Raw genomic sequence first — 21,011 nt, 5'->3', positions numbered from 1 at the left:
CGAGCGCCGTAGACGGCTACAATAGTGGTGTACTGTTTGTTTGTTTGTTAATCCCATTTATACACATTCAAGGGTGACCCTTATATAGTGTCATACTGTCATTGTCACTGTTGCCACCGCTATCACTGCAATCGAAGAATCCTGGAATCACCTCAATCCAGAGCCTTACCACACATCTTTCCTATCTGGTCGGCAGTGGGTCCAGGACCTCCTCAATGACCATCGCAACCGGATGAAAGACAGTCTAGGAACCCCAGCTGCTGTGTTTCGGAGGCTAGAAGAGGAACTCGTCCATGCTGGCGGCCTTCGGTGATGGAGGCTCGAGAGGAGTTACGACGCGACCTGATAACAGCCGCCCAGAGTTACGAGGCATCCGAACGCATGCACTCGCCCGAGTAACTCGAGTTTCCCGGACATTGGAAACCGAGATATTATTACTATATATGGGCATGAAATGCCGGTAACTCTAACTCCAACTCTTTGCCGAACAGGCCCTGAGCAATCTAGACGAGGGGCATTGAACGCGAACGATGATAATTCAGACAGATATCGAAGGGGTGGGTCATTCCAAGCGTCGAGATTGCACGAAAAGGTCTGGCGCGTGGTTGTAAGTCCCTATGCACCACAATCGAGAAGGGGTACTAATGGAGTTCACGATACATAAAGCAACCAGGAAACACTCCGTGTACCTGCCATACAAGCGATGTATCCATAAAATGTCGTGCTAGTGTCCAGACAGAGTAGACTTCAACCATATCAGAGGACACTACTCGAGGTTTGTTCTTGGTAGGAACAGAAACACAAATGGCAAATGTGCCGCTGAGCTCTTAAGATACTGGATGCAACCAAGATATAAGACATACCCGACTGATAGCAGCTATATTCCGAATCGGTGACAGAGAGCAGAAGCGGAGCATGGGAAGAACCACCAGAGAGAATTTAATAGACGGAGGAGAAGACGAAAAGACAAGGAGCAATAGCGGTTTGCGGGAGGGCAACCCTTACATAAGCATACTGGAGCATCATTGCACTTATGGCCGAATGATTGGCATCACAAAGTTCCCGTAGAGGCTGTAACTCTCTTCCCACTACCACAACATCAGAATGACCAGCTATCTTTATGAGCTCCCTACCACTGGTGCGATATCGTTCGCAGACGCATGCCTCGACTCTACAGCGACATACACCGCGGACATCGCAGATACTACGGAAGCCCGTGCCAATCTGCGTGCTACTCTCAAGGAGAGTAAACGCACGGACAATAGTGAAAAGGACTACCTCAAACTGGTAAAGGTGCGTATAGTTGCTTGACAATGCGCGAAGCCTAGTCGGGCGATGCGTCCTGAATGTTTGTGTCTATCTTCATGTACTTCGCGAAGGTGCGGAGGTTGTGTACTAGGAACAGTGCCTGATGAAGCAGGCCGGAGGATTGGTCGAGCTCATCTTAGATTGCAGGTCCTAGACGAATACATACCTAAACTATACGGTCTGCTGAGCTGTATCAACAGCGGAGAGATTTCGCTAAAAGCTGAGCCAAGTACGTCTCCTCATCTCATCTCGTCCTGATTCTCATAACACCGTGCTAGTCTTCAGCTGGCGTACCACCCTATCTTCAACCCTCTTCCACAACTCCCCGCGTTTATCCCTACCTACTTTTTCCACAGAGCTTATCTTCGCTCTCCTCACTTACGCGTTCTCCATCTCCAATCTCGCGCGCGCAGTCGTCCACTCTCTAGGCCGCTATGAGACCGAGCGCGCTATCTCCGACAACGAACGGAAGGCCAAAGACGAGCGCCTCGCGTTCGCGGTGACTTTGCTATGCAAAGCGGCAGGTGTGTACGAGTACGTCGGCAAAGAGTGCATAGCAGAGTGGGACAGAGAGCGGGCGCGGGTGACGTCGCTCGGGATGAGCTGTCCGCGCCCGCCCGACATCAGCAGGGAAGTCGTCATCGGCCTCAGCAAGTGCGTCCAGACTTCCACGTCCATGCATCTCATGCTTTGATCATGAACATTGACAAATGGCTGGTTATGGCAGGATGGCACTGGCAGACGCGCAGACCCTCGCGATCCGCAAACTGCTCTCTAAAGCCGCATTCGAGAGCACGCTCACACCCGGGCCGCCGCTGCCCAAGTCCCACCCTTCGCCCGCGCTCGTTGCGAAGCTCCACCTCGAGTGCGCGTCACTCTACTCGTCCGCTCGCGCGCTCGTGAAGACGCCTGGGGCGTCCAAGTCGTCCTCGAAGTCAAAGTTGAAGATGTCACTCGGACGCGACAAGGACAAGGACAAGAACGCCAATGCGGACGATGAGACCGGGGAAGAGGTCGCGCCGGAGCTCCGGCGATACCTCGCGGACGAAATCGCGTTTCACGCTGCGCTGGCGCGCAAGTGGTTAGGCGTCGACGCGGGTGAGCACGGGGGCACAAGCAAGGGCGGGATCGCAGTCGGCTTCCTTTCCTGGGCGAAAAGGGAGCTGGAGGAACTGAAGAGCGGGCATTCCTCCGGAGGAATGATCAGCGGCGAACGGGAGAAGGAGATCCGAGAGAGAAGGAAGGCGCGTGTCCAGGAGGAGCTTGAGAGCACCGGCACATTCTTGGTAGGATACAAAAAGATGAACGATTCCGTAAGTGCAGACTGTCTTCTCTCGCTGCTCTGCAGTAGAGACTGACACAATGGTGTGTAGATTTCGTTCCAACCCGTCCCACCCCAGTCAGACCTGCAAGCGATGATTCCAGCAGGACTGCTAGCTGTTGTCGTCAAACCCTACACGAAACCCACGCCTGCCTTCGGACCTGGATCTGTTGAGTACATACGTCGTCAGGCAGAAGAGCTTGAGCTGCTAGAAGCTCAAAGCAATGGAGAAGGCTCACCGGCATCTCCTGCTACGCCCAGCAGCGGTCCAACCAAGTCGTATGCGGGTGCAGAAGCCTACTACTGAACGGCTGAGTCTCCGGGATCAATGTCAACCCACGATGGTGGCGCCAAGAAGCGATCTATCTGTATACTGTATACGCATTGTATCTGTAGGTGCATTATCACGAGCTATGAGCATGGCGTGCTACGCATGAATCGCTGTTTCCTGTTGTACAGCCTTGTTGATCTTGATTTCCTCAGCAGGGACTATAGGACAATTATTAGCGATGTCTTCATCTGTATACCGCTAAGTATCTTGTGCTCGTTTCTTGCGCAGGTGTCATCTCAACATTGCGCCCTTTGAGATTTCTCTATGTCTCCCTCCTGCGGTCTGGCTCTCCAAGAACTTGTGGCTGCGCAAGCTGTATGCCTAGGCGCTCCGACGATTGTAATATCAATAAGACAACTGCAGCAGCCTTCTTGCGTGTTGTCTAGAAATTCAAGAGGGTGGTGGACTGCGAGTTCGTGATGCCTCATCTCTAGACAAATCAGTTAGCTTCCCCCCCCCCGCAAGCCATCTGACCGATCGCAACTGGACGACTTTCCATAAGGATTTACGGCTCTACGGACGTCCGTAGATTTCTAGGCGGGGTTTGAAACAGTCTCTGGATCTTGGGCGCTAAACAGGCATGTTCTGCTCATCATCAGCACGTGACTGGAGTGGCTTATGTCATGTCTGTATTTGGCATGCAGTTCGCTTTGTCATGATGGCTCCTTCCTTTCTCGTGGTCACGGCACCGTATGCCGAGGTCTACGGACTGTCTACGGCCTGTTAGAGATTTAGAAAGGGGGGTCGGACCCCCCTCCTAGATTTTGACGTCCGTATCCTAAATTTCATCAGCGGAGTTCAGATCTGGTGTCGGCAACACTGCCCCTTGCCCAAATCGGTCTGTTTAGAGATTTACGGACGTCCGTAGAGCCGTAGATAGCTTATGGAAAGTCATCCACTATCAATCATGCCGTCGTTGGCTTTGCCTGTCTAGTGTCCGCGGTACCCTGATGATCCAGCGATTGGCTGCTTGATCCCATACCTATCGTCGGCCCTGATACAGATGTAGACGGGAGTTGGCCGGTCCGCCCCCAGCCCCATTGAAGCCCGTTGATCACTTGTACTCGCCACCCTGGATGCGGATTCGAGTGTGTGGTCAAGTGAGCTCATAGACGAGATCGACGACTGATATCATTCAGCCCCATTACATTTGACATGCGCTTCGGAACCAACGGGGCAAATGCACAAAGCGCTGCCAGTAAGCTGCATGCGGATCTGATACAAAATAGAGTGTACGTGCGGAGCTCATGGTTGTGAACAAGACTTCATTGAGTAGTTGTAAACAATCGAACCGCAGGGGCCAAGTCTCCCGATATATGTTGAGAACATCAGATGACGCACAGCACGAAGTCGAGCTGAACAAGCAGACAGGCACGCGCACCCGAGGTCTCCTAGAACGAAGTCAGACCCCCGCGGTACGGGGTACGCTAGAAGAACAGGAATCTCGATTTCTCCCGACACAATGTATCACAAGGCTCCGTCTGGCCGGACGGGAATAAGCATCTCAGGGCAGCAAACTGTAAGGTACGGTAGTCGGAAGCGCAGCGCATACTCCACACCCCGAAACACTCGACTTGTTCTCGGTGCCTGACTTGTCCCGCTGCGATGGACTGAGCAGGCGATCAATCGATTGCCAAACGTCGATGGAAACGATGGGGCGGGACAGGATGGTGGAACAGGCGCAAATGAGCGTGCCTTGGATGTACATGTACAGATGCGAGATACGCAAGACATGCAATGCCATTGGTGAGCAGAATGTAAATTGCAATGAAGAATATGACGAAGTGAAGTGGAAGAGGAGCCTGCTGGTGATGAAGGGTTGCTACATGTACATTGAAGTTGAAGATAAAACGAAATGTTGACAGAAGATAGAGACGGATGGGAAGATCCTGACCAATACCAGGGAGGTAAACGGAGGGTACTATAGATATTTGCGAGAGGTACGTGTGCGGGCAGCGGATACAAGCGAGGCGTGTCTGAGAGAGGATGTGAGTAAACACGCAGCTGGATGGGGGCGAGGTGGAGGTGGTATATAAGAGCACTCTACAAGTCCATGTGACGGTGATGCAACAGTAGAAGACATGCAGAGGGGGATACGCACACAGGTAGTCGGCGCCGAGCAAGCAAACCAACCATCACCGCCCGACACCGCCTGCAAAACAAACCATGTACGGGGGAAGGAGGAACGCGAGCCGATTAGGGACGTCACGATAAGTTAATGGCGCAGTAAACAACTCCATTGTGCACTGGACTCGAAGCAAGCAGGGTGACATCCACGCCAGGCTGTGCAGGGCGAGGTGTCAAGGTCGTAACGAGAGTGGATGGGTATGTACACGATGCGCAAGCGCGCAGAGGTGGTTGAAGAGTGAGGAGAGGGACGGAGAGGACAGCGCTATGACCGCTCGCTACGGCGGCCCAACTGGAACCCAAACACAGTTGTCGCAGATCCGGGTGTCGGGGCGGGCGCAGGCGAACTCTGCACATTGGTGGTGGACGAAGACGGTCCTGTCCCCGAGCCCGACCCGCGGAGTTGCGTGGGGCTAGAGCTGCCAGTCGCACGCGTGGCCGCAGTCGTACCCGCGACGCTCGCAAATTGCGGCGTTGTCGGGCTAGTGAATGGTGGTGACGCGGGATTCGAGCTCGGAGTCCGTCCGAGGATCCGCTGCACGATGAGCGGCGGCACGCTCTGCGAACCCGAGGGGGATCCTCCTCGCTGGTGGGTGGGGCGGGTGGGTGATGCAGGCCCAGCGCTGGGTAGTGGGGGATGTGGCGGTCGGTGAGAACCGCTCAAGCGGTAGCCAGACTGACGGCGAGACTCCGCGGGCATGGAGATTGACGAATGCGTCGAGTGGCGGAAGTGGATGTCCGAAACGGTGTAAGGTACGGAGTCGGTTGGGGAAGGAAGCTGGTTCGCGTCGTAGGGGAAGTCCTGGTCTGGGCCTTCGATCTGCGGGGTGTTAGGGGACGGGGGCGCGTGTTCGGTAGACACGGAGAGTGCCGGTGCGGATTGGGACAACGGCACGGGGTGCAGCGACACATTCGTCATCAAGGATGGTCGTGACGCTGTCGCACCACCGACTGTCATGGATAGCCCAAGGGATATGCGGCGGTTGGGAGGGAGTGTGGCCCAGTTCACGACTTGCGAATGCTCGCTGGCAGTGTTCCCCTTGGAATGCTCGCTGTCCGACTTCCTCTTCGACTGCGAAGAGCTTCGAGACTTCCCTGTCGAGTTGGACGTAGACTTGCTTTGAGAGCGTGACAGCGAACTCGCCGTTGAGGCGAAATCCAGGAAGGAGTACACCAGATTCGAACGTGCAGGAGACGGGGGCTCCGACGTTTGACTGACCGTCGCCTGTTGCTGCTGTTGCTGTTGCTGTTGCTGTTGCTGTTGCTGAGCCAACGCCTGTTTGAGCGACTGTGGCAGGGAGATTGCGCCGGTGCTGATAGTGCGTTCTGTTCGACCTTCCGGTCGCGCCTGCACGTTGCTCGCGAACTCGACCCGCAGCGGAGAGATGTGCGCCTCCGGGAGATACGACGGGACGGGTGATACCAGCTGACCCTCGTCGGTGACCTCTACTCGCGGGAGAGGAGGCATGCTACTCAGGAGGATACCCCGCGTTGTAGACTCGCGCCCCGGGAGCTCACGCGGCCCTCTCGGGCGGGTAGGACTGCGCGGCGAAGTCGGCGACGACACCGTCCTGGGCGGAGAAGGCGTCGAGGGCACCACAGAGGTAGGAAGGTATCCCCGCGGCACCTGGGCGATCGTCAGATCAGGAAGCTCGATGGAGTAGCTCCCATCCGAGTTCTTCGACGCGTTGCTCTGCCGCGTCGCGCGCTGCTTCCCCTTCTCGGCCGCAGAGAGCCGCTGCCCGTCGACCTCGCCATGCCCATCCTCGGAGTCGTCCGACTCGTCCGCCTTCTCCTCGGGGATCGGGCTGCGGATGTCCAACACCCCACCCTCGTAGCTGCCTCCGAGCGCCCTCTGCGGGTCGCGCTCGCCGCGCTTGCTATGTCGTCTGTGCGAAAATAGGAACGCCAGGTTGTGAGCGCGGCTGATCTCGGGGTTGACGAGCATCTGCCGCTTGCGGCGACTCAGACGCCGCCGCCGCCGGATGAAAAAGAACAGGACAACGGCTAGCGCGGCGACCGCGAGCGTCACCCCGATGGCTATAGCAGCGACGTCCCCTCGAGGCAAGCCTGACCCTTTGGCCGTCCCGACAGACGTCGCACTATACGGCATCAGCGGTGCGATTAATGCAAATGACGGCACGTGTGCGCCCCGGAAGTCACGGAATGGCACGTCGGGGGTTCAACAGGATTGTGGGCGCAGACGTAGAATGGAAACAATGAGCGAGAAACATGACAGCATGGACGGATCAAACAGTAAGCATTCCAACGTGACATGCCAAGCTCGCGAGAGGACATACGGTGGCTGGATCGTCGTGACATTGACCGCGCCGAGGACGAGGCGCGAGCCCGCGCCCTGCCCCGCACCCGAGGGACCTGCGTTGACAACCTCGATGGAGTGCATGACAGATGGATCGAGGCCTGTGCGAAAGAACAAAAGCGTGGGCTCCGAGGACGTGAATGACGCGCGCCCAGACAATGTTACGGGCTCTGCGCTATCAAGCGAGACGTTGTACGCCCCAGAGTCGGGGGTGGTGAGGCCCGTAAGCCCAACGGCGGAGCCTGAGGGGGAGGATTAGGAGGAGTTAGCACGCAGGCGGGCAAGTAGGATAAGCTGTGAAGATGAAGCGGAGGAGAAACCAGGAGAAAGGACAGTGGGGAAGCCTGACGAGGGACGCTGCCGAGGACGGGGATATATGGATCTCAGCGCATCTCCCGGAGACGCGTCCTGGGCGAAGCACGCTCGGAGGCAGGCCTCGATGCGCGACAAATGCGGTAATCCTACAAATACTGACGTGGGAACAGGCGCCGAGACACCTCCCCGCCTCGGACGACGGCGCCCCCATCACAAGAACTCCACGGTCGCCATCACCGACCTTGCCGCCGAGGGTTTGTCCTATCCCGCCCTGGTGGAAAGCAGGGCATATATTCCTCGTCACCACGCCCGCGTGCCCGCGTATCACACAGTAAGCCACTATGCAGTACCCCGAAGGCCAGGACAAAGTTTCAGACTAATGAGACCGTGGAGGATGACGCACCGTTGAACATCAACGTCGCCTTATCCCCGATGTTCGTGCTGGTATGGAATGACGCACTCGATCCGGGAAGCATGTTCGTGTCGAAGTCCCACTGGCCGCGATACGCAGTCGCGCTGTCCGGAAGGGGGGCGGTGACGGCTGATGCAGAAGCCGTCGGCGACGGGGCGGCCGTACTCGACAGGGAAGAGCTCTGTGTCGGGCTGGCCAGGGAGAAGCGGAGTAAGTACGCGTACAAAGTAAGGGAGGCTGAGAAGCCATGGAGAAACACGAAACGCGCGAGGTGACGCACGGGACTCGAAGCCGGCAGAAATAGTAAAGAAGATGGAAAGCCGCACGGGAAGCTGAGGCTGTAGAGGACGTAACTATGCAACAAAGCATTGAAGCAAGTCTGGGCGTGAATAGAGTGGAATCCGACGCAAAGAGCGTCGGGAGGCGTTTGAGTGGGACGATCCTGACGAAGACACAAACTCGGCCGCCCTCGCGTAGAAGGAAGTAAGGCAAGATGACACAAATAGGTCCGATACTTACTTTGGCATGCCGGCACCTACTTCTACGACAGCGCGGTCGAAGGCAATAAAGGGCCCACTCGTGGCATTTCCGCCGCTTGCAGTCCCATCGGGATTGTGAAACGTCAACTGGAGGGTATGCGGGCCGTCCTGGAGACTGTTGAATTGCACGAGGACATCGGTGTCTGCGTCGAGGACTGTCGCAGGCTTGGGCAATGAGGAGAGAAAGTTGGTCGTAGTAATGCCATCTAGATTGACGGTATACGTGGCTTCTGGTAGGTCGTCCGATGATGCTGGTACCAGTGTTCCGTAGAGCGTGATGTTTGTGCCTAACAAGTAGGAGTGGAAGTGAATTTAGCAACGACGTCTCCCATGGATATCTAGCAACCAGGGACAACAAGTGACGGAATCTATGAGGCCTTCCGTAGACGTTTCGTCGCCTGCAGTTGCGCGACGTGCAGCCGGCACACACTCCCCGACGTGATTCCGCAGGCCCGCGCAGATGATGCATGTGCATTGAGAATATCGCAGGGCCGACATCTTACGACCGCCCTCAGCGCAAGAGGTGACGTGTGCGTGTGATCTCTAGCCTCCTACGACGTCTGGGACTGACATCACCACAAGCCAATTTACAGACTCATGAGGCTCGACCCACACGCGACAACTGCCCCCGATGCAACGAGCGCGCAGCCCGGTGTGCGTCGGGACATCGACTGCGAGGCAGTGCGCAGCGGACGACGACCGTGTTCTGTCAAGAAGCCGCCAGCAATGACAGAGTGCCAGGATCCACGATCAACCATCATCAGATCTTCCTCGCCCTTCCCCACTGCTCGCCCCAACGCCTGAAACATCTCAGTGTCTCACGGATAAGCTTCGAACGGCGGTGGAGTCGCACACATATGTGTCCCTGCATTCGTCGCGGATGCGCAATCACGGCCGCAGCCAGACAAGGCCGTAAAGGCGCTGGGAACGCACATGGACGAGACGAAGGCGCGCGTCCGCGAGATTCGAAAAGAAAAGTAGGTGAGGGCATGCCATCGCGGTGTAGAAGGAACATCGCGCGTCGAAGCGCACGCTCGCGATTGACGGGATAGATCACAATATACCAGCCCGCGAACGCCGAGCGGGCCTCACGGGGAGGTCTGCCTCCTGTCTCGTCGGCCCGCTCGCACTCTCAGAGCGCAGGCGGCGGATAGCCTACCGCGCCGTAGGTGAAACACGCCTGCACACCGCATGGGTGGGCGGGCGCAAGGTAGGGAGGACATGAGGCAAACCACAACCGACAGGAGCGTGGACGTACCGTTCCATGTGATCTGTAGTGCCGCCTCGTCCGCTGCGGTAATGTGCAGACTCGTCCCATTGCCGATAGCGGAATCCACGGGAGACCCGGCTCCTGAGTCGACCGTGGCGAAACCGCTTCCCGTGTAGTACGGGTTCCAGCCTTGCGCGGTCTGTTCCGGGCCGAAGGTGTCCGCGAAGGGGGTGTAGAGGACGAGCGGCGAGGTGTCGTCGATCGTGAGGGGAAATGCGGGATCTGCCATGCATGTAGGATTAATAAATAGCTTGTGGGGCGTAGCAGGTGCTTGGAGGTCGTCAGAGAGCAGAATCGGAGGTGAGCCGAGCCGCTGGAAATTAAATCAAGTGCCGTGAAGAACGCGTCGGGGATGCGAGAGCGATGAGTGGGTCGCCACGGGGACCGCAACGACGCGGGAGAAGGAGGTTAAGGGGGGCTGGACGATCCGGAATCGCCTGCGCGGGACCAGCGTCGACGAGGGGGAAGGAAAGGATGTGAGCGCGGGAGAAAGGGCAATATAGCTGAACGGCGCACGGCGCGCGTCACAGGGCCGTGGCCGGGAAGAGCGCCAGGGGAGAGGAAGCGGGGGAGACGCGAAGGCGGGCTCGTAAATAGGAATACGTTGCAAATCTTGATCCAGAGCACCATGGAGGCTCGACTGCGTGGGACGCATGTGCTCAATCATTGTCATGTCGACGTCCGACAGTGTGATGCTGCCGTTCGACATGCTGTATGTCGGTATGTTCTCGACTCATTCCGGACACTGGGGCTCTGGAGAGAGCGAGTCTGCCTTCCTCCATCTTGCGGGGTTTGAGAAGTTATGGAGACTGAACGTAGCAAGAGAAGAGGCATGTATGGTCTAGTCGCGAACGCAGGTGGACAGGAAGGACCCAAGTTGAGAGGTCTCTCGACCGACATCGGGACCTGTCTCCATCAATACACTGACCAATCAGCAACTCTGATCAAGACAAACCGTCTTCCCGATGTATCTCATTCTCAGATTCAGATCCTACCGGCGGTATGTTCTCCCCAGGACAATGCACCGATGTTGTCTTCTGACCACCATGTTCCTGCCGCAAGCTGTTGTCGAAACCTGCATGAATCACACCCTCGACACCTCCACTGTCGTCGGCGGCTAGCGGCTCCCCATCGCTAATTTCACTTGACACAAACGTCAGAAAACGCCCGGGGCCCGCATCAGTTTCTTGCCATCTCGTGCACGATTCTTACGATGTCCGCACCCCGAGGGGAAAGAAAGCGCTTCCGCAATCCGATTATCTTCCAAGGCGGTGCGGTCATTTATATGATTTTGCGTGATCGCGCCGAGTGGAAGAACCATGTATGTAGTGAGTCGGCCCCTTGCACCCCGATTCCGGATCATCGACCTGGTCTTGCCATATCAGCGCAGCACTCTAACCCTCCAGAAGAGGCGAGCACAACGAAAATGTAATCGTGAAACTCAAATCAAATATGTACTTCTGCAGACCCGGTGCTCTGCCGTGTCGCTTCATCAAGACTCCTGCTTGTCGGTCGCCTACTACAGTAGACGAGATCCTGATCTGCGCGGTCTCTTGGCCTTCGGGGAGCACGTCAGGCGCTACTGTCTGGTCAGCCCGGATGTGATAATGTCCGGCGCGCCATCCTATCAGCCTTTGTGGACGCCTGGTGGATGTCAGGCGCATCAGCAACGACGCATTCCCGGTCATTCTAGGGTGTCTCCACGCGGCCTCATGTTCGTACGCCTGGCCAGTCTTCACACGACCCGACGGCGTCCAAAGCCTCATGGATCACCATCCGTCCGCGGCTAGGGTAAGAAAACTCTCATCGCTAAGTGGACTTGAAGATTTAGGACGTCATACAGCTGTTGGTGTATCTCGGGCTGTCTACGCAGACATGTATGCACCAATTACTCTCACGGGCCGCATCACTACAAAATGAAACCGAAAACTACGTGGAGCGCATGCAAGCCAGGTGAGATTTCAGGGAAAGTATCGATGCGGCAGGCTTTTCTATATAAAGGTCTCGAACCAAACAGATGTCTCTAGCTAACGAGTCGTTTGCGTAGGAATGGTGCGCAATGGCTTTCACAATCCCCGTGCACGTCGGTCCCATGCTGCGTGATGTCCGGAGGTACCACTGTGAAATGTCTCACTGACTACCGGTCGCCAATAGAAGCCTGCGAATAAGTGTCTCCCACGTCCGGCTCCGCTCAATAAGTTCTGCGTGTGAGGATGTGTCTCGACCAGGACACTAGAACCATCACCACCCACAGTCCCATCCTCTTTGAAAAGGCGCTCACATGTCCTCTCTGACGGGTTCACGTTACGTTCGGTGGTGGTATGTACACTAACGCTCTTGGCACACAGGTGCCGGCCGCTCCAAGGCACAAGAACAACGCCACTAGTACCACAATACGAACTTCGAATGCTAAGATGGGCGGTACGCCCAAGGTAGCTCGGACGAGCATGATACATCGGGAACTCTTCCCGGAACCGGTGGGGGCCGTTTTCCCAGACAAACGCGTCTCTCGTCGCTCTATCTACACCGTCGTGATGCAAACTCTGCACCGAGAGAGCAGATCGCCCAAAGAGCTACAATTGAAGGCGCCGGTGGAAAGTCCCCCCGCAATGGCCGGGAACTGAATTCGAGGGTCGCAGGTGCGTGATCAAGACGGGAAGCGTTCGTGCACGTCGTCCACACGCATGCTGGCTCACAAGGTGTGGTTCGCGATGGAAACAGCGACGTAGAGTTCGTACTATATCTTGCGAACCTGTGTTGGACGTCCCAGCTTGGCTGGAGTGGTCTCATCTGACCCGTGAGTGTGCTTCGATGTCACGATGCCGGTGGCTAAACGGGACTCCGATGGCTTTCTAAGACCCTCCATCATGCCACCACCTTTGTGCTGGTCGTCAAGCATCAGAATGGGCCAGATTGTTGCCTCCAGAGGCCTTCCCCTTGTTACGTGCAAAGGCACACACCTGAGCACGAGCTACGGAAGGGGAGACGGTTGTCGGAACTGCCGGGAACGGCCGCGATATCTGAAAGCGTCAGTGGCCGTGCGAGGGGTGGAAGTGAAAGACCGAGCGAAACTGAGCAACACTTTGTGAAGGTTTTGATGTGGTAGATGATAATCAATTTCGTCTACGACTGCGGAAAACTGACCGGCTATATTGCGCAGGCGCAGCATTCTGACCGAGATGCATGTGTCTGGATACATGCGTTCCATCGCATCTGTTTCGCTCACGAGTACATGACGGCCGCTCGGCATGGGTGCCACTCACTGAGCCACGGTGGATTGGCGGTTGCTTGGCTTGCCCAGATCTGAGGCGCAGACTCGCTGGAGCAGAAGTGTTCCATGCCATGCCATCTTACTTCTCTTCCACGCGTCTCGATGCCGCGCGGTCCCATTGCTCCCGCCTTGCCTTCGTAGGATCGCACTTCACTCCATCAAAGCTTCGTCGGCAGAAGTTGTGCGTCTATTACTTACATGATGCGTAGTATGATATTGGCTTCAGGTGCAAGCTCATTCCCGGCGATACGTCGGCCCCTTCGGAAGTGAAGTTGCATACTCTAGTTGTCTTGAATATCTTGTGATCGTGTCTTCGAGATCGCGGTCATGTCAGGTGTAGTATATCCTACCTTGAGACCATCTCCAGAGGGCTTGTGGTCGTCGTCATGCCAGAAGAATGACATGTATGTTTCGTGGACTCGGATATTATGCAGTGCTTTGTGTCCTGCCCCAGCCATTAGTCATTTCGCCTGTCGACAACAGCTAACCTGATCAGGGGTATTGAGCCGAGCAGTTGGCTTGTATTTTAGCAGGCCTCCCCATCGGAGGAACGCAATCCGACTTTCTGCGTTGTGGCAACGATATCGTCAGATGTCGGCTTCTATATCACAATCGAAACTCATCGCCGTCCGCGACATTGACCACCCAATCCGTGTCATGCAAAGAGAAGTTGCACAGCCGGGAGAGCTGAGAGAGACATCGGTAGCTTGCACGTATGTACTGTCTGGTCTGGTTAGGGCATTGGTAGCCGGAGTACAATCAACGGAGTATGATCACTAAGTCACACCTCAGGGAAGCCAGCTTTAGACTTGCAATTATAGTCAATTTACTACGTCCATTCTCTAAGTGAGGTCCAGATATACTGATGTGGATTGCTGTACACCTAAAGGGCTAGGGGACACACCTTGCCGCGAGATCCCAAGTACATCCTCTCCTCCATATTGATGTCGACCCTAGTACAGCCACTGTGTTGAAACCAGGGTGGAATAAGTTCACAGTATCTCTTCAAAAGACTGCACTCCAGAGAGTGACACCTCTGATTGAATCATGATGGTAAAAGACACCAGATGAAGTTTAAGTTAACGATTTCATGACGCATGTAACCCTAACCTGGATTCCTGGCCATCCGCCGCCAACGCGCGTTAGGCGCTTACTGCTACTTCGTCAAGCCTTGCGCTCACCTTGTTTTGTTTCTTGCTTCTGGTCACTTCGCGTCCGACGAGATTCTACCATGACTATGCGCTCACTTGCAACGTAACTGAGCCGTGATTCACTAGCTTCTCGCAGATGCACCTCAATTGCGAAGCCTGGACCTTCCACAAATCCTACGAACACTAGTCGCGTCTCGCAATGCAATCGGCAATAGCTCTGGATACCCATGCTCCTCCTGGATCCTCTGGATACCTAACGGGACTATTGTCCCGGGCACGTGCAGCTCATCCAGACCTTCCCTTGGACTCTATGATCTTACGGAGTCTCCTAACATGTCTCATAGCTCGGCCTCAACCTGTGGGCAGTGTGAAGCTCGAGCCAAACTCAGGTTCACACTGTGGGCTACATCTTATCTTACGAACAAAGGAAGAGGATGTTGGTATGGTGGTGAATGTTGCGACGCTGGTGAGTGAATGTCACCATTCGTATCTATTTGCCTTCAACGGGGGAACATGAGCTTCTGAGCTCGGGCGGTCTGACTGCGAGGGCCGGAAAAGTAGCCCAGAAGAGAACGCGAAACTCGCGTCTGACGCGGTCGCGGTTGTCCGTTATGCTGGGAGCTGAAGATGGGAACTTCCTCTTCCCTCACGCTCTTCACCTTATCGAGTCGATGCCATCCCGGGACCTGCCACATCCACAAAAGTGCACAAAGAGGTCCAGTAGATGTATACCGGGGTCTGAAGAGCGCCAGGATCAAGTCTCCGCCACAGTGGACTCAGTCTTGGCGGACTTCCAGCTAAGAAACCTGATTTAGACTCATGATGGCGACCGTGACGGCGAAGTAAAATAGGCCTTCTGTGCACTGCTCGCCTGGAGGCGTTCCTTATACCTGCGCGCAGAATCCATGTCTTGGTCGCGGTTGTTCCTTTCCGCGGAAATCGACCTAGTACGCTAGGAGGAAGCTTCTCCACCATGTTTGAATGGAGGGCTGAGTTGCTGCTACAGGTGGGAGCAGCCTCGACGGGCTTAGGGCCGAGCAAACCTGTTTAGACCCGAAGCCGTGACCTCGAACAGGTTTTTGCGGCAACGCTCGTTTCGAGTCGCTTGCAAGATAGCGCGGGTGGCCCGAAAGATACGTGTCTGCACGCCGTCACCCATACTCTTGAAACTGCCCGCACACGAGCCTCGAAACCGCTCCCGTCTGAGGCAACAAATCGCCCCTCGCTTTCTAGCGGCTCAGAAGGTATGCTGTCTTCCTACATGTCAACAACCTTTGGATACCCATTCAGAAAGATGTAGGGCTTGACGCGATGACTGCGTCTTATGTGACCAGGGTCTCCTCTCTCCAGTTACTTGTCCGACCCTCGCAGTCAGATCTCCCCGGTGCAGAAATCCATGTTTGACAATGTTCCCGTCACATTATGCCCTATCCCTCAGCGAGCCCAACATGCCAGATGAAGCGACGTGCTCATTCTCCTTTGGTAGACGCTGCAACATATTCTAGGAATCCCCACGCACAAGCAGAAAATAGCTGCGAAATCGTTCCAGCCGTCGGGAAGTCGTCAGCGTCCCCCGCCAAAACAGGCCCCTTCCTCCTTCAGCAGGCCCGATCATCCCGACGCATTTCTCCGGTCGATTTTCTTCCGTCGTGCTCCCGTACCCTCAATGTCCTCGCATCGTAGCAACAGCGCACTTCGCTTGCGTCCCAGCGGCGGGGATGGCACGCCGCGCTCAGGCCCTATCCCGCTCGCGGGTGCAACGAAAACATCACGAAGCAAGAGCCATATGCCTCAACGGTCCGCATCACTACCCACCGTGAGCACAGATGGAGAGGAAGATGACAAGTATTTCGACGCGTCATCACTCGCCTCTTCCCGTCGACCGTTGCTCGCGAATCGCACTCCGGGGTCAACCGTGCGATCGACCGTGTCGAAAGGGCGTCCTGGAGCACACCGGCACAGAACAGACCCACTTCCGCTTTCCTCTCTTTTCTCACCTCTTGGTGCCCAAGATGTCGCAGAGGCCGACGAGTCCCTCCCTACAAGCGTAACAGTAGAGAGCCTGCGAGCGCAGAAGAGCATCCCAGACAGCGGACGGGCGGGAGGCTCTGGCAGCACAGTCTCGACTCTCCCCCGCGCGGTGGTCGTGTCCGGTCTAGAGCACGCGTCCGCGCCGTCGCAGCGTGCGCTAATGCAGGTGCTCGCAGAAAGGAGGGTAGTCTTAGGCAGGTTGGAGAATAGCGACACGGATCTCTCAGGAGAAGATGCCGACGTGGAGGAAGGCACATGGAACTTGCCCGACGGGTTCTTGTTGGTCTACGTTTGCAAGTGGGATCCCCACGAGCGGCCTCCGATCTTGGGTGGTCTGGTAATGACATTTCGTTCTATCCACAACGCTCCCGTAAATATTCATGCGTCCCATCTCTCACAGGTCGACAAATTCTCTATGAGCGCGGATGTCTCGTTGCCACCGTCCGTACGGCAAAGCTACCTTGCCTACAGGGCTGCTCACACTCCGACCCCTCGCGGCACGCCGATCCCATCGCCTTCAACCCTCCCACACACCGCCCATCCTTATTTCGCCTCACCAACCCCAGTGCACCCTTCTCCCGCACGACGGCCTGCACCGCTACCCGCGCCGACCCCTCAAGCTCCGCCAGTCCTCCAAGCGCCTGAACTTGCCCACTTGCGTATGCTAGCCCGGCCGTATCCGACAGCTGCCCCAATATTCTATCCTTCCGTGAATGCGACACACGAGTACCCTTCTGTGCACCCTACCGCGCCTGAGCCTTTCCCATACGCGGCGCTTCATCCGTCGCTCGAGCAGTACCTCCTCGACCTCTTCGCCGCGACGCGGCACCATCCCGCGCTCGATGGCACGCTGCTGACGATGCGCGCTCACGCAGACGCGGAGGCGCTCGCGCGTGCGTTCCGGGTTCTCAACGGGGACACGATTGGGGCCGCGCTCGTCGAGCACGAGGCGCGGATCGGGGGCCATCCACGTGGCCATAGTCATGACCACGACACGGCAGGGAGCTGGCGGAGCGCGTCTGCAGCATGGAGGAGCGCGGAGAGCGTTGCCGGGAAGGGCAAAGGCTCAGAGGAGTACAGCATAGGGGGCGTGAGGCTCCGCGTTGAGGCCGAGGACATGGAGGGCTCGGGCCCGCTGGGGATGTACGACGCGCTCCTCGCGCAGGTTATGCCCGAGCTCACGCCTGCGGACGCACAGACAGAGGCGATGAAGCGGTCGTGGCCGGAGATATGGGATGTGTCGGAGGAGGATGTGGCGAGGATATTCCCGAGGGTGGTCTCGCATCGGCTACGCGTACGTGACGGGCCCGACGACGAAGTACTTGGGAGCGTCATGTTCCCGGCTGTGCCTCCCGGGATGGGGGCTGCCGGATCAGATGTTGGGAAAGGGGCGAAGCTGGGGTGGGAGAGGAAGAGCGTGAAGGAGATTCTGGTGAGGATACTAGCCGACGTGTAGAGGAGTGTGATACCCCGCAACGCTGTACACGAGTTTGCTATGCTTCATGAGCCTCGCTCGATGGCAAGTCCCCTGGACACAAGTGGCACAAGAATCCTCTGCAGCCTTAGGATCCGAACAGGTATATTGTTGGAGGAATGTGTGTTGGAGATGGCAGTGGGTTTTTGGCTGGCTCATTTTGTACTGTGCACGTGGGGACCCGTTGAGGGCGGAGCCCGGTTGATGCGCGTGGACGCTCCACTAGTACTCTTTGCTTGGAGCAAAACGAAATATACATCACCGCACGGAAGGCCCTACGCTATTCTACCATGGATCCATTAATATGTTGGGAGGGGAGCACCTCATTTCCTCGGAATACCACGTGACCTGGCCTCTCGAAGAGCGGTGGGATGCGGGGGACAGGTCTCCGACGATGGTTGCGCGGCCTCCCTCTTTTCCTGACTGATGCTTCTTGTGAGGGAGCATAAACGTCCATGATGTCTGACAGTGCCTCGGCAAGAGGACCAGGAGCCGAGGACGAAGGTGCGCGGTCCACCGGGGTAGATGGGGCGAACGGCTCGGCCGTTGAGGCGTCCAGGTCCAGGACCGGGGGCGCAGGTATGCGACGGCTGGTACTGCAAGAGAGGCAGGTGTATGTGACGACCTGTCCATGGCTGCCCGATGCTGGTAGGGAGTATCAGTTTTGAAGACCGCGATCAGCAGGATAAAACATACGCTTGACACGGACGGACGCAGTCGCGCCTGGAAGCAGCACAGTGTCACACTGCTTGCAGAGAGTCCGCTTCAATGACGGATCCCTATGATGAGAGTAAGATGAGTGGCGTCCGGAAGGACTGGCGGAGTTGCTCACATTCGGACGATAGCCTTCTGGCCGACGATGCGCATAGAGCCCACATAGCATCTCGACAGTTCTGCTGTGCTCTTCGGATGTCTTATCGTATTTTTCTTCCGCTTCCCGTGCGTGCTGTCATTACGCTGCAACTGGACAGTGCCGTCGGGCGGCTGGGAGATAGTGCTGAGATAGGTGCTGGCCTGGTAGAGGAAGTTGATTCGTTGGATGATGTCTCTATTCGTGACACTGTTCAGCTTCGCAGCAGGCTCCTGTTCCTTGTTCTTCTTGCCCATACTGCGGCGCAGTGGAATTGTCGAGACAGCGATGAACCCGAACGTTGAACGTTCAGGACGGAGGCAATGCTGCGGAGGGATTCACGTGGGACGAGATGTGGCCGAAAGAGGAAAGGTGGTAAATAGCCGACAACAGCGGAGAAGGTGTATACGTGTTCAGTACGTGTCCACACAGCTTTCTCAACGACCACCACGTACTCTCACATCTCCTTCGAGCAGTCTGAACTCCTACAAGACCTGTCTCTTCCTCTTTCTGTTCTGACACGTACTCCCCTCAAATTTCCACCTACCACGACCCAGCCATGAAACGCCCCGCTGACATGGACCTTGCCCTTTCACCATCGCCTACAGACGACGCACACTCCCCCGACTCATTCACGTCGGACTTAGCAGGTCCCCCGCGCAAGCGTTCCCGCTCCGAAATCACTCCAGAGGAGCGTAGAGAAGCACGCGCACACCGCAATCGCATCGCTGCCCAGAACTCCCGCGACCGCCGAAAGGCGCAGTTCACGTACCTCGAGCGCCGCGTCCAGGAGCTCGAGGAGGAGAACAGGCAACTCCGCGCCGGCATGGGTCTCACCGAACTATCACATCCCCACGAACAGAAAGACGAAGAGCGCGAGAAGGACAGGGCTCGAGAACGGGAGAACGAGGAGCTCCGACAGAGGGTTAAGACGCTGGAGACCGGGTGGGAAGCAGTCATGAAGGCGCTAGCTGCCTCTGGCCTTCCCCTCAACGTCCCCTCCGTCCCCTCACCATCAACCTCCTCTGCACCCTCTTCTTCGACGCCCTCCGCACCAGTCACGAGTGGTCACCCTCCCACAACTACTTTCCCCGTATTTGTGCCCTCAAATCCTCTATTCCCTATCTCTCCCGCACCATCAAACCTCTCTTCCGACTCCAGCACTCTCTTCGATGCTGACGACTTCGATTCCACTCGCCACCTAGCACGGGTGGCGACCACTGATGCCCCTCGTTTATCATCAGTGTCCCTGCAGCGGGTGGATCTGAATATTCGTCGAATCGCCTCCAGCTGGAGCTCAACATCCCCACACCATCATATCCGCCGACCATCCAGATCGGTGAGGGCGCCCCCTCGGCTGTGGACGAAGTCGCCATGGACGATCTCTTCCGCGAGATCCTTGCGCCTTCTCCCGTGTCGCCGCAGACTACTCTGCCTGCTGTCATTACGCCCTCCAGGTCAAGATCCCAGTCGATCTCCGAAATCAAATTGGCCCCGGCACCCTCCGCCGCGCCGATGACCCAGCCCCCATCCTCACTTCCGGAGATTGACTGGGAGAGCGAGGTCGAGATGCAGAGACTTTTGGCCATGCTTCCTGTGGTCCCCCATGACGCAACGCCTCTGGAAACGGGTCCAATGAGCGCGCCCCCGGACGATTTCCCCTCGGCCCTCGAGTTGGAGCTGAGCGGATGGGACCTCTCGGGTGCGATCAGTGCATCTGTGGGTTCTGTCTCGTCGGTGAGCGTGTTCTGATCATCCCCGTGGACAGTATGGTCTTCGTTCTATGATATGCGTCTAGGGTCAATCGTCGTCTCTTGTATGCGTCTCCCTCCTCTATTTATTGTCAAGATTATCCCAATACGTCTCCTCTCCTTCTGCTATGGTCTCTTCCTTTTCCTCACCAAGAGACAAAATCCCTTCTACCACTGTTAGTGTTACTCCCGTCCCCTCAAATTCCTGCTATCGTTGCGTCCTTGTTTCTTTCGACGTCTCCAGACTCGTGCTTGATGCAGTCTCCCTCCTTGGAGTATGTCGCTCTCCCCTTAGGGTCGCAGAGTGGCTTGCTTCTGAGGTGGTGAAGCGCTCGAGTAAGAGCGAGGTGGCTAGGAGTGCAGTTCGTTGCGTCGCGACTATTCCTGCGTACAAAACTTCGTGTATGTATGTAGTACAGACGTGGAGGAACTATTTCTGATTGGTGCTGGGAAATCTTCGAGTGCTCTGAGAAAACGTCGACGTGTGCTCGCCCTCATCCCAAAAACAAGCAAAGCCACGTCCTAGCAGGGTACTAGGAT

General features: G+C 56.5%; 8 protein-coding genes across 8 annotated transcripts; 6 read left to right on the top strand and 2 right to left on the bottom strand.

Moving 5' to 3' along the window:
• Positions 1-154: 154 nt before the first annotated feature.
• On the top strand, positions 155-313 carry DICSQDRAFT_68951 (uncharacterized protein; the record flags this gene model as incomplete). The annotated part of the gene is made up of 1 exon (XM_007369557.1): positions 155-313. A coding segment is annotated over one exon (159 nt), but the record flags the coding sequence as incomplete, so codon positions are not given.
• A 791-nt stretch (positions 314-1,104) lies between these two features.
• Positions 1,105-3,326, top strand: DICSQDRAFT_91949 (uncharacterized protein; the record flags this gene model as incomplete). Its single annotated transcript, XM_007369556.1, has 5 exons — positions 1,105-1,293; positions 1,456-1,537; positions 1,587-1,962; positions 2,036-2,621; positions 2,682-3,326. 5 exons carry the CDS (start codon positions 1,105-1,107, stop codon positions 2,934-2,936), a joined length of 1,488 nt encoding a protein of 495 aa, XP_007369618.1. The 3' UTR covers positions 2,937-3,326.
• A 1,295-nt stretch (positions 3,327-4,621) lies between these two features.
• On the bottom strand, positions 4,622-10,224 carry DICSQDRAFT_157246 (uncharacterized protein). The gene is made up of 5 exons (XM_007369555.1): positions 9,932-10,224; positions 8,654-8,960; positions 8,126-8,325; positions 7,388-7,649; positions 4,622-7,189 (listed from the first exon to the last, which is right to left on the bottom strand). Exons 1-5 carry the CDS (start codon positions 10,170-10,172, stop codon positions 5,353-5,355), a joined length of 2,847 nt encoding a protein of 948 aa, XP_007369617.1. The 5' UTR covers positions 10,173-10,224; the 3' UTR covers positions 4,622-5,352.
• Positions 10,225-11,460: 1,236 nt separating this feature from the next.
• DICSQDRAFT_140204 (uncharacterized protein) lies at positions 11,461-13,029 on the top strand. The gene is made up of 5 exons (XM_007369554.1): positions 11,461-11,734; positions 11,787-11,896; positions 11,991-12,582; positions 12,665-12,740; positions 12,801-13,029. The coding sequence occupies exon 1, from the start codon at positions 11,551-11,553 to the stop codon at positions 11,731-11,733; it is 183 nt and encodes a 60-aa protein (XP_007369616.1). The 5' UTR covers positions 11,461-11,550; the 3' UTR covers position 11,734; positions 11,787-11,896; positions 11,991-12,582; positions 12,665-12,740; positions 12,801-13,029.
• Positions 13,030-14,564: 1,535 nt separating this feature from the next.
• On the top strand, positions 14,565-15,216 carry DICSQDRAFT_149650 (uncharacterized protein; the record flags this gene model as incomplete). Its single annotated transcript, XM_007369553.1, has 2 exons — positions 14,565-14,831; positions 15,181-15,216. The coding sequence occupies 2 exons, from the start codon at positions 14,565-14,567 to the stop codon at positions 15,214-15,216; spliced, it is 303 nt and encodes a 100-aa protein (XP_007369615.1).
• Positions 15,217-15,665: 449 nt separating this feature from the next.
• On the top strand, positions 15,666-17,913 carry DICSQDRAFT_140200 (uncharacterized protein). The gene is made up of 2 exons (XM_007369552.1): positions 15,666-16,733; positions 16,797-17,913. The coding sequence occupies exons 1-2, from the start codon at positions 16,152-16,154 to the stop codon at positions 17,850-17,852; spliced, it is 1,638 nt and encodes a 545-aa protein (XP_007369614.1). The 5' UTR covers positions 15,666-16,151; the 3' UTR covers positions 17,853-17,913.
• Positions 17,914-18,150: 237 nt separating this feature from the next.
• DICSQDRAFT_157242 (Rpr2-domain-containing protein) lies at positions 18,151-18,977 on the bottom strand (the record flags this gene model as incomplete). The annotated part of the gene is made up of 3 exons (XM_007369551.1): positions 18,151-18,515; positions 18,567-18,649; positions 18,703-18,977. 3 exons carry the CDS (start codon positions 18,975-18,977, stop codon positions 18,151-18,153), a joined length of 723 nt encoding a protein of 240 aa, XP_007369613.1.
• A 302-nt stretch (positions 18,978-19,279) lies between these two features.
• On the top strand, positions 19,280-20,445 carry DICSQDRAFT_15489 (uncharacterized protein; the record flags this gene model as incomplete). Its single annotated transcript, XM_007369550.1, has 2 exons — positions 19,280-19,952; positions 19,976-20,445. Coding segments are annotated over 2 exons (1,143 nt in total), but the record flags the coding sequence as incomplete, so codon positions are not given.
• Between the last annotated feature and the right edge of the window lie 566 nt (positions 20,446-21,011).

The sequence above is a fragment of the Dichomitus squalens genome, assembly GCF_000275845.1.
Source record: "Dichomitus squalens LYAD-421 SS1 unplaced genomic scaffold DICSQscaffold_51, whole genome shotgun sequence".
NCBI classification, from domain to species: Eukaryota; Fungi; Basidiomycota; class Agaricomycetes; order Polyporales; family Polyporaceae; genus Dichomitus; species Dichomitus squalens.
This window is presented reverse-complemented; position numbering and strand designations above follow the sequence as displayed.